This window comes from Pollicipes pollicipes, unplaced genomic scaffold (assembly GCF_011947565.3).
Source record: "Pollicipes pollicipes isolate AB1234 unplaced genomic scaffold, Ppol_2.1 Scaffold_7261;HRSCAF=8764_pilon_pilon_pilon, whole genome shotgun sequence".
In the NCBI taxonomy this organism is placed as follows: domain Eukaryota; kingdom Metazoa; phylum Arthropoda; class Thecostraca; order Pollicipedomorpha; family Pollicipedidae; genus Pollicipes; species Pollicipes pollicipes.
Genome location: NW_023597054.1, coordinates 31,143,662 through 31,156,304, shown reverse-complemented (window position 1 = coordinate 31,156,304; position 12,643 = coordinate 31,143,662). Strand labels below are relative to the sequence as shown.

General features: G+C 45.9%; 1 protein-coding gene across 1 annotated transcript in view; it reads right to left on the bottom strand.

The window, feature by feature from the left end:
• LOC119112741 (cytochrome b5 domain-containing protein 1) overlaps window positions 1-11,020 on the bottom strand; it is a 29,895-nt gene extending 18,875 nt beyond the window's left edge. The window contains exons 1-2 of the mRNA XM_037237018.1: window positions 10,843-11,020; window positions 10,549-10,670 (exon numbers count right to left, since the gene is read on the bottom strand). Of these exons, the coding sequence (XP_037092913.1) occupies window positions 10,549-10,636 (88 nt within the window). The 5' untranslated portion in view covers window positions 10,637-10,670; window positions 10,843-11,020. The remainder of the gene's footprint in view (window positions 1-10,548; window positions 10,671-10,842) is intronic.
• Between the last annotated feature and the right edge of the window lie 1,623 nt (window positions 11,021-12,643).

The following is a 12,643-nucleotide window of genomic DNA, read 5'->3' as shown; positions in this document are numbered from 1 at the left end:
ATTTGGATAATAAAGAAAAAACTATCGTTGAAAAACATCAAATGCACCAGGAGATTATCACGCAACTTTTCACATATTTAAATAAGCTATTGGTGGCAGGTTTAATCTATTGGACACGGGTTAATATAAATCTTATCACGCTGGACACGGGCTCATGCCACTTTGCGGAGCAGTCACAGTGAGAGTTCTGCGGCACACTCGTTTCCCGTGGTGTTCAGACCTGCTTATCATGCCAGTTCGGACTGGTCGAGTAAGCAGCGACAACAGCGACACCAAAACCCCGAACGCCCAGAGTGCGCAACTGTTCATTGCTGCAGTTGCTAAACAATTTTGCCGGTGCATTTCCAAAAGATTTTGGTAGGTGCATATCTGTTGTGGCATTGTGTGTCTTTGATCCATCGTATCGAGCATAACTAGATCGGGGCACCCTATTATCTGTAAAGTGGATAATTGTTTTTTGTACTACTTAGCATGTCTGACAGAAGAGAACTGTCACTGTAGAGTAAAATCTACTGGTCATCCCCTGGGATCAGAAACTGATCCAGATGACATGAAAGTTGAATGTAGTTTGAACTATTCACCCACGCTATGTAGGTGCCAGGACAAGCCTGCCACAGCCCAGTAAACAGTTGAGCATCATCTTAATCTTACGCAACGTTGGAACTAAAACCTTGAGGAAAATTGACTGTTCGCCTAAGTTGCCATCTTGGCAATGCTTGCTTATTACTGCATTCCTCTCTGTTTTCACTGTAGGCTTCAAATTGCAAGTAAAATTGTCCATGCTACAAATACCATTTGAATCATTTCAACATTTGGTTTGGTTTAATCAGTTGAACACGAATGTGTTGATTATGGATTTTTGTTTGCAAATAAAAGTGCTCTTAGGCTGGAAATGTCGCTTCAATAATTTCAACATGGTTTTATCAGCACTTGATGCGTATGACATGGATATATTTTTTACGTAGTGTCCAGTGAAATGCTGTTTTGGTGTTGCATGTAGCATTTTCCCCTGCTTTCAGCCACAAACATTGATATACTATCTGCCCCGAACGTTTGAGAACAGGTGCCGCAGTGTCCTGAAGCCCAGAAACTACCTGGAATTCTGACCTCGTGTTCGACGGTTTTACTGCGTTCGTCACTACCCACTCATGTTTTCTCAGGTGGATGAAACAGCAGTCTGAGGGTCAGCCAGTTCGTCGCTAACTTCCGGCACTTGCACGGGAGGCAGAGGAACATCACAAGGCTGGATCCCAATCCTTTCCGGCTGTGTGTCACAGTTCCAGTCAACGGGGTATCGATGGCACGTGTGACACCGACAACATCGAGATGCTCGACACACTGGCCGATCATGGCTGCCGGTCGGGGCTGCCCGTCGTGGTCGCCAATGCAGTTGACTACGTCACAGTGTTCGTTCGTGTTCCACGTCACCGTGTTCGGAGGGCGCTGGACGGAGAAGGCTGCGGCACCTGCCAGGAAGCACTGGTGAGCCGTCAGGAGTCCATCAACCCCACATCCCTATGTCACCGCCCGTGTCTGAAAGGTCCCGATGGGCTGTTGAATCCCTCCGCAGGAGCAGTCGAGAGGCGGTCCTGAGTGCTGAGGAGGGGCTCCGCCCCTACATCGCGCAGCTGGACGCGGCTTACCATGCAGTGCCCTAGCGGATTCTGGAGAGTGCGTTGGTGTGCTACATCGGGGCCGATGACATGTGAGATCCCGGTCACGACACCTGGCACACTTAAAGCGCTTAGGAACACCAACGCACCGAGCTGAGCAGGATTCTGGTGGTCACTTTCCGACGGGTACGTCTTTATCGCCTGGCGAAGCTGCACAACGCCCGCCCGCAAAGGAACACGATACGCCAAAAAAATCATTAAAGCAGTGCTGTTTCGAGGACAGGCAAGCTGTAAGCGCCGCTATTCTGCCCTCATTTGTCCGGTGGTATAACCAGCAGATACCCTTTCCTACAATTCTCACACCCCTCCGATCACACCCCACCGTTCGGCCGGCGTATTCCCTGCTTCCTGCCCTCTATTATACGTGATCTGGGCTTTCGTGGGAAGAAATGGATGTGCTTTGATTGGCGGTATTGAAATACGTAAATTTGCGTGCGATCTTTGATCAATGTTTGACCAGTTAGCTTTATTATTGGTTGTAATTTAATACATTTACTGTCACTTCACGGAAGCCGTGCGCGCGAATCCCAGACATTATTCTTGGGAGACGTTCCTGGCGCCTCACGACGGTCCGGTCGGCCGGCCCAGTCCGATTGGTCTGATATATTACTCCTGCTATTGCCGTGATAATTATCGTTGTGTAAGTAACTGGCTAGTCTTGAGCGCTCATAAGTATTCATTCTATCTACTAGAAACTGGTCAACCAGCCCCGGACTTGCGCGGCTGCCTGCTCGGGCGCCCAATATATCTAACTGTGAGTGTAATTTTGCCCTTCATCTGTCTGTGAAAGCCGTGAAAATAGCGAAGGCAGAAAGGCAAAAAGGCGACATCACGCTCCGCACGATGCACATTCGGCAGCGTTTCGTACGTCGACGCCACACACGCGACTGCCGACCCGTAGGCACCGGCAGCATCACCGCGGCACCAGGTTCGCCGGCGTCCACCCCACGGTAGTTTCAAATATTGCGTCGCTGGACGCCCACCACGGAATCCGGCACAGCGGTGGGTGAACCCTACGCTACTTGTTACACGAACGCCAGTAGGACGATAGTCCGCCAATGCCTGAGGTGAGCGCGGCGTAACCATCCGGACCAGCGGAGGGGCCGGGACGTTCGTCAGCAGGGGTGGGCCCTCACTCCAAAGGCTTCCCGAACGGATATCGCCCGTACGCATCGGATGCGACAGCAGCCGACTCCTACGGAGTTCTAGAGCGTCATGTAGACAAGAATGCAGCGGCTCTACCATTGCTCAGTGCGAGCACGGCGGACCCGAGCCCCTGCGTTACTGCATTCGGGGTAAGCGACGCTGTCACGTCATCATGGGACTAGGGGCGCGTTCAGCCGGCAGGTAATCTCGGAAAATTATCCGGAGTGTGGGATAATTTCTCGAAATGTCGTTCCGTGCTGCCAACCCGGAAAATTATCGGAAATAATTTTCCACGCCGAGGGAGAATCACGCAACATTTCAGGGCATGGTCGGGGCGGATGATATGTTTTCGCTATGCATAGCTATGACCATTGGCTGTAAATGACGCATGGGAGACGAATGTGGGGGATAATTTCCGGACCGGCCGAACGCAGATGGAGAATCTCCGCGGATGATTATCGGAGAAATGGTTATTCGTTGCAAACTTTTTCCTCGGCCGAAGCGCGCCTAAATCATATGGCACCAAGGGCACGGCGTCGCGGAAACGCTTCTCTTTGCGGGCTGGTTGCAAGAAAAATATTTGCACTAACGGAATTCATTTCGACCTAGCACATTCAATTTAGCTTTTCAACTGGGAAGTGACGCTGATTTGTACCAGAGCTACAATATCATTGCTGAAATGCACTGTCAAACTGCCCCGGCAGAGAGCTGGGACATTCCATCCGCCATTCCAAAGAACTGTATATATGAACATGCAAAGCTGATGTTTGGTTTTCAGGCACATTTGACGTTCGACTTGGTCTTGCGGGGCCAATTAACAACAGAAGACTTCTTGGCAATCACGAGATTTCGTAAAGACAGCTCACTACTTATTTGCTTTTGCGAGGCTTTACCTTTGTTTGCTTGCAAACGTCAGGGAATCCCAGGCAACCCTCCCCAGACAACATTTCTAGCTGGAAAATTACAAAAGATATGAGAAAAAAGCTAACTATAACACAAAACCATCTTCTTTGGACTTTATCTATTGACCATGATCCATGGGTTACTACATCCCCCTAACCATGCATAAAAAATTGGCACTCCTGTCATTATGCCATCATCACAAAAACTACATTGATTTCTGCAATCGACGTAGGCTGCATATAAGGAAGGCTGGCTGCCTTCACAACCTGTACTGAAATGTATACCGTGGTTATGCTAATGGTTCCATACGGGCAATTTTACAATTCAGTGTTAGAAAAAAACAGTAGTGAGATATATCATATTCGCACCCATGCAATCTCATGCTCACAGTGCAAAGAAAATGTGCATATGAATGGGCACTGTAGAGTGAATGGCTTACAGAGCTTTCCTGTTACAGTAGGGTGATATCATCAGGAAACGGCCAAGTTTGTCCTCAAACCCCACCAAATGCCAAACTTTCACTGACCTCAGAGAACAGTTGGACCACAATGCCACAAAACATCACGCTTTTTGAAGTACAACTCTTGGTGAGGAAGGAGACGGCAATAAAACCTGTACCCTCCCCCTCATCATTGTCTACATTTGCCACACCACTGCACTGCTCACTTTCATTGTCTTCCCACGGCCTACATCATTGGCTATCATATAAATTCCAGCAACCAAGATTCATGTTAGCAAAAGGCTGAACTGTGAATAATTGTTTAAATGTCATGAAAGCATTGATGCAATAATTGCATTTCAAGCAGGGGCATTTTAGAAGAGAGGTTTGTGAGCAATGAAATATTATGCAGTGTACCCCCAAAATATGGATGTCTCCTAGATTAGCACACTTTTTCACAAACTTGGGGGGAGGGTTGGAGCCCCGAACTGAATAAAGTCTAAAGATAGTCTAAGTCTAAAAAAAAACGGGATTTGAAAATCTATGTGACTGCTTACTATCCTCAATCAGGACAGGAACAAAAATGGCATATATTGGCATTTCAGAACTATTATCACCTCCTGTTACTCCATTCATTAAGAATGCCATCAGACTTCAACATCAAACCCACGATTCTTTTCAAAGGGAAGAAGGCTGGTCGCTTGGGACCGCTTCAGTGAGTCAACAGCGTTTTCGGTGTCTTGAAAAGATGATTTAGATAATCACAGGTCAGTTTTTACCTCGATCGGATCATCCAGCCGACTTACCCTGAACTTCTCGTCGCTGGGAACAGGATGCTCAAGCGCAGCACCGCCAACGAAATAAGTTAGGTCAAAAATTGAATCCTAGGTAGGTATTCATGACACTGTAATGCGAATGCCACTTGCAAAATTGCAGTGCATTCAGAGTCACCGCCCACCTCATATCGGTCACATCGCAACGATCGAAAAATGTTCCTGCGACCAGATGAATCTCCATATCTAGATTTGTAAGCATTTTATACTGTCTAGTTCGGAACACTAAGGGTCGGCTGTTAAAAACAGCCAATTGGCCGGCCGGCTGGGCCATAGGAAATACACCGCTTTGTCGTCAACCTGTCATAGGGTCCGCCGATCAACTAAAAATCATAGGGTATTTTTGTCGCCGGGTTTGATTAAAACCCAGAAAAGATACCATGGTACTGTAGAGTATGGCAATCTCCATCTTTAGTAATGTTACTAGTATCTACCGACGTTCTCGTAGTGCCAGCCAGAAACCATACCACGGGCTGCCAAACTTGAGTTCCATGCTAATGTCACATCTGCGTAGCTTTTCACAGGGGTCGCGGAAGTCGGTGGCGGGGATTTCTCCATACAGGTAACCCGTTGAACAGTTCAGTACAAGACAACGATGTTTCAGAATCGCTAACACACGACTTTATCTCCTAAAGACCTTCAAAATCCGTTCTAGTTTTAATTTTTGCCTCCATGATCTTACACGACAATCTCGCCCCACACTTTGCTAGGGCTCCGTCAGCATGAGTCTGTGTTTCTTGTATTCGCTGCCAACGGTTGGCCCCTGCTTATCACTGTAGTACATCACACGGGCAGGGCCTAAGAAACTGACATATCAGGCAGACACGCTCGTTCTCCGAAACGGCTCATCTGATCGCCGTAAGACTTTCATCGATTGATTCAGAGCAACGAGGTGAGTCATGTGATGGCGATACAAAAGTTTTGCCCGAGGTCAAACACCTCAGAAACGCAAAGGGAAAATGCTATATGTAAAAGCAGGCAACTCAGATCTCAGGACCTGCAGCACAGATCGCTGTGACTTTTTCACCATGGTATACGCCATATTTGATTCCCTTCAGCAGTTGAAAATTTAGTAAACTTAGATCAGGTCAAAAAACATCAAATTTAAAAATTCCAAAGTTCTTGCTTGCAGACAGCTCTGTTCTCAGTATCTACCACTTTGATTGCTACGAAACCTCACATTTAGTATACCTTAGCATATGGCTTACCTGCAGATAACTCATTCAGAACTTATTGCTCCGCTCGTCTCCAGACCTTCATCATTCGGTGGGACATACCTAACAGCTGCGATGCATGTCACTAAGCCATACGCTACTGCTTTTTTGTAGTGTCCAAACGCTCCATCATTTTTATTTTTATTTTTTGCGGTCGTACACGTTAGAGCAGTAACATTTCTACATATTTTGCGCGCAGAAAGGGTCTTTGTCATATACGGGCCCAGTAACGGACGTGGCCCCGGACCTCCACCTCAGTTAAGGGCCAAATACACCTAACTTGAGTCATCTGCCAATTATTGGACCCCCTGTGTCAGTAAGCGATTATTTGGCGTCAGTGAGACCCCCTGCGTCGATCTGGGATCAACTGCTCCGGTTTGAGTGCCTTCCGCGTCAAGTCGGTATTTAACCCACGACCGGAAAATGCAATGGCCCCTTAGTGTTCTTCTCACAGGGTTCCCTGTCCGCGCAAGGTAAGGAGTCTCCTTAATGTTCAATCCACTGGGCCCCTCGAGCAGGTGCGCAGGTAGAGGCTTGGCAAGTGAGGGGCACGGAGGATTTGTTAATGGGAACATGTTTTCATTGCTGTTTTTATATTTGCCTTCTACAATTGGTATAGAAACCAGGAGCTACCGCGAGATAAATGCTGTCTGATTTTTATGGTAACCAACTAAAGAAATCACGTCGTTAACGGGTGCATGAAATAAATCGCTGGCGCTCCTCATTTTGCTACGCTCCAGTTGACTGTTTCTAAACCGATAGAACTCAGAAGTTTTGCCAAAGTCTTTATCTAGGATATGCAGAGATATCAAGGACCCCGTGAATATAGATCGAAATAGGTGAACAATTTCACCTAACAGAGCCAAGCCATGTGTGTCTGGAAATGTTTAATACTCAGTCCGAATTGATAAATGATGAAAACTTTGTAACGTAGTTTTGAGCATGTGCGCTCGCAATGCCTGCAGCAAAAACCTCGATGCTAGGCGTTGCAGTCTAAATGGGCCGCGAAGCGTTGGCCCTGGACTAGAATAAAACCGTGACCAACGGATGGACGAAAGTGATAACACATTTCAAACAAATACATTTTAACGTCCTAGGACATAAAATGGTATATTTAGATGATAGCCAGTTGCAAAATTTACCTTTGAGACCTTTTAATTGATGAATTAAACGGATTGGTCTTTGCAGCATTTCGAACTAGTGTTGAAATCTGGTCGTAAAACGGAAGCATTATTCCACGACGGTCGCTCTCGCGCGCGCGGCACCGGCCGCCTGGCGCTACTTGCAGTGACCAACGTCGTTTGGCTTTACGAAAACTGCACCCCAGGCAATCGCTGTCCTTTCTTCCGAGATTGCGGGCGCGCGAGCTGGACCTTTTGACAATTTAATTCGCAAGGTGCTTCCGCTGAAGAGAAGAATGAACGTGCTCAGGCAAACATGGGATGGCGTTGCTCGTTTGTAAGCTCATTTCGACCCACTCTTTTCAACACTTTTCTTGGCGTCTTTCTGGACACCAAACTTACCTTTGCCAATCACATAGACCCAACTGCCCCAAAAGCAAACAGGATGGTGGGCCTTCTAATGCGAAGCGTGCAAATGCCGCCGTGCCCTCGTCAACCGCGGCTCAATTACGGGCTTTGCTTTGTGCCTTCAACCTCCAACATTCCTGTGAGATCATCCATAGAGTGCGGTAGCGTTATTTGGAGCGACGCTGCCATTTCCCATCTCGACCGGTTGGAAATACTACATCACCGCTTTCCCATACGGTTGGGTTCGAGTGGCCAGTACTGGTGTCCTCTACTGGATTATGAGGATCTTCTAGTTTTCTTCAAAATAACATGTACCAGGGCACGCTTTGCTCAGTCTGTCGTCTTATTTCTATACAACGTATACCATCACAGGCTTGACTGCGCTCATCTGACATCACTGTTCAGTCTGACTACACCGGTCTGGCGTTCTCGGCATATCGGCCTTTTCCACGAACCATTTGCAACGGTCGACACTTAAAAATGAATTTGTCGCACGACTACCCGCTGTCTGCAATCAATTTTTGCAACATTCTTTCTCAACATACTTCTTTCATTCAACAAAATTATTCCAATCTGATTTGTCTAGGTTCGCCGGCACCCGTGGAACATCCTCTTGATGACTAGATGTCCGACCGCGTGTAATATATATATATATATATATATATATATATATATATATATATATATATATATATGTGTGTGTGTGTGTGTGTGTGTGTGTGTGTGTGTGTGTGTGTGTGTGTGTGTGTGTGTGTGTGTGTGTGTGTGTGTGTGTGTGTGTGTGTGTGTGTGTGTGTGTGTGTGTGTGTGTGTGTGTGTGTGTGTGTGTGTGTGTGTGTGTGTGTGTGTGTGTGTGTGTGTGTGTGTGTGTGTGTGTGTGTGTGTGTGTGTGTGTGTGCTTGGTTATGTTTTTTGTTTGTGCGTGTATCTTATATTTATTGCTCTTAAAATTGGACTGCTTCCATAATTGGGATTTTGCCTGCGGAGTGCTTATGTCTTAAATAAACAATAAACAATAAGCACTAATGAGCGCTATTTCTCTCCGGGAAAGGGGCCCCTTTGAGTAAAACACCAGGGGCACATTATTTTTCCCGGTCATGGGATGAAGGACCATTACTGCCCCGGACAGGCGCAAAAGCCTGCATTGACACAGCAATATTCTTTATTGCCGCAGGTGGTTCAGTGGTAGGTAAAAAGGCTCAAGTTCGGCTTAATGGCACTTGGCTGTAATGGGGTAGAGGGCCCCGTTGGGTGCTGGGGCTGCTTGCTAACATAAGGTTTTCTCGTTATCTCAATATGGGTTTTCATCATAATAATCATATCTCCTTGCATTGTCAGAGGGCCCAACCCGCGTAATGGGCCCTCTGGCATTCTGTTGTCCAGCAATTTGTTGTCAGCAAAAAGATGCGCAATTTTTCCACTGGTCGACGCGGGCCCTTTGCCGACCCAGGACACCTGCTAAGCACTGTAGATCTCTGATCCACGAAGGGGCCCCTCACCATTGCAAGGGTCCCAACCAATTCAAATTGTGGACCCCGGCCTCGTTTTTGGTTGGGAAATAGCCCCCCTAGGGCTGAGACCGACACCGGGCCGACTGTTCGGTGTTGGTGGTATGTGACTAAAAAGGACCTCATTTTCTCCCCAGGGGATCCTCAATCCGTGAAGGAAGCCCTCTGGCTGACAGTTGAGGTTACGGCCCTACGGACCGGGAACCTTAATGGGATCTACTCGTCACATGCATCACTGGTCGTGTGACTTCCGCTTTCCGTTTTGAAACTTCTTTGTTGGAGCATTGGTAGCTGTCACATCCATCAGAGAGCAATACCATGTATGCTTCTCCATAGTGGTTGTGGGGTAGGGGTAAGGGTCGGGCATGCATGGTGCTATGGAGAACCTTCCTTACTTATGAATTGAATGGAAGGACACCAAAATGAGCCATTGAGATTGCATCGATGTAACATGTCAGACCAATGTGAGCTACATAGTTGTAGGAGAGTTGGGACAATGTCAAATATTACTGACAACCACAGCAATCACACGTCTTGTGCTTGATTCAACTGCACATGGACTCCAGTGATTCACGCGAATGGGATGACTGAATTTTGCTCTGTTTCTGTAGCCAACGAGAAGTGGTCCAAATCGTTATTGAGATCGGCGTGATTCGAATCAAAATTAATGTTTCCAATGAAAGAGCATGTCACAGCACTACGAGTTCCAGAGACTGACCGTGTTCAAAGGCTGTGCTGTTGTAAGTTTGGGGATATCGGTGAACTACCCAGAACATAGCGCATATAGAAAACAATTATGTGGCTAAGCTCATGTGCGTAAGTAATATGAACCAGTAACTTAGCCACCAAGTGTGTATCAACGAATGGTAAATTTCATAGGACGAATTAATGTCACCTCGGTATAAATAGTTGCCAAAGCTTCACCTGCTCCGTATGTCTCCTGGAAATGTCTCGAATGCCTGTAAGCAATTTTGAACCCTTTTTCAGGTTACCTCTATCCTATTTATGACTAGATCCAAGTGAGATTCCGCTACGTGCAAAGAAATATGTCGTTCAGCTTATAATTCATTTTCATCTGGAAGTAGACCAGTCGTGCCTCAGAATGTTCAGGGGCAGTTTTTACTTGTTGCTCATTTAACTGATTCAAGACAGAAGAGAAGAAACAATTCTGAGCTTGGATTGTAACGAAATCTTTAGATTCGAATCAAGTTCGATCTACGGAAAGTGTGGGTGACTGATAACTTAATCAGACGTGAAATCGAGCCAAGCGCAAGTTTGTCAGCCAGAACGTGTGAATACTTACAGGCATTTAGATATCGCGGCCTCTTGCTTTCTGCAGAAGTTTCGATGTCAAGTAGAGTGTCGGTTGCATCCCACATCGTCTTTTTCATTCTGACACTTGTATCCGTAGAGCACGTCTTGTTCCTTATGAAACAAGACCTTGTCATTAATCGTTACACTCGCCATTTTTAACTTCAATTTCATGAAAAGAGTAAACATTGGTTCGGCATCATTTAAGTCTAGTTGGTTACCCAGCATTACACAGTTATGTACTGTTCATACAAATTGGTTTCTAAGATTCTAAACAGCTCCTTACTAATCTGAAGTTTCAGTAGCCATCCTTTAATTTTCAGTGTGTCATGCACTTCAGTTGTCATTAGACGTGATTGGGTCATGTACTAAGTGATTTGATGCTTGCAAACAATGGCATGCAGATGGCCAAAAGTTGTTAGTATATTTTCACATAACTGAATTTAGCCAGTTTAAGTGTTGGTTTCACGGGAACTGGTATCAATCTTGTTCTCAGCGTGTCGTAAAACATCTTACAGCTCTCGTGGCAAAATATCTAGCGTTGCCTCCATCACGTTGGTATGGTGTCTGTGTCACAGATCCTTATCTGATCTTACCAAAACGGTTAACATTTACGCCAAACGTCAGCATTTAGACTGTTTTGCAACTCCTGTGGGCATCAGTATGCAGCCTCCAGGAAAACACACGGAGGTCCCAGTACCATCACCATGCCATGGTCTTGACGTGCCAGTGCTGACAGGTCTAACAGCCTTGCTTTAACTACTGCTCCGACCACGCGTAGCAAGCCCAACGCGATTCTTCGAATGGTCAGCCCGTTGGCCCCCGCTTCAACGCCATCTTTAACAGCGACGCTACCACTTCTTATACGTCCGAACCAGGAACACAACAGTCAATCTGGCAGTCGGCCAACATTTTACCCACAAGAACTCTTTACTTTTGTCGCGACATTTGGTCGAAATGTTGGTTAAGCTTGGCTGGCGTGGGGCTTGGGTCAAAAATGTTAGCAAGCAAAGAATTTATGCTTTGCCATGACTTAAGTTTTAGGCCATTCAAAGTCATAGGGCGCTGCGAAACAAAATACAATTTTGAGCAGTCGTATTTTGATTTTATAGCCTGATTCCCAGTGACTATATATGTGGCAAACATGACGCACCAGTGAGCCAGGCTGCACAAATTAAATAACTTTAAGCAAGCATCTCATTGAAAAATCAAGAATAATAGCCTGAGATATCAAACTTTGACCCGATATCGTTGAGCAATAACAAGGTGAGTTATCAATATAGACTCAGTTACACACTGCACTTCCACACTTTGGTTGTTGTTGCAAGGGTGAGGCGTGCTTGTTTTCTTGTTTAATGCGCAAGCCACAGCTCATAATCAATACCAATGATGAATGAAATGAACGACAAACAGTGTGCCTTCCATTGACCTATCCTCACTCGCTTGTCAATACAACTCGCAGTTGCTGGTGTATGACATGCACAGCAGCTGGCAAAATTGAAAAAGTGGTAACGTGGAATTATGATTAATCTAATTTAATCATCATCGATATTTTTGTGCGTAAATAGGTCTGTGTCAAAAATTACAGTTCAACGTCTGACGTCAACCAAACATGCAATATAGATCAAAAACTTGCAGTCAGTAAGCTGTGTGAAATATGAATTTGTTTAATTATTCCATACGTAGAAAATCACCTTCAACATTTAAAAGTTTTTCATTTTTTGTGGCATTGCTAAATGTAAATGATATCACTTGAACAGCAAATATTCTGAGACAAAGCGTTATTGCTGTTCTTGCTCGCATGCCGTGTCACGAACGGCGCGGTGATAGTCGCCGTGCAATAAAGCATGGATACTGGTAACAGGCAAATGTGAATAATCTCAAAGGTGTTATGGGTATTTATTACATGCTGTTGCATGATGCACCCTTTTAAGGAGAGTGAACACCATGTAACAGTCTGCGTTTCGCTCTTAAATGCAGCTGTGACAAGGCGGTCACTGAGACACATTCGGGGTGTATTTGTGCCCGTGCACCGTGCAATGAGCTGAGGATTCCTCCCATGACTTAACATATCCAGCATTTCTTCA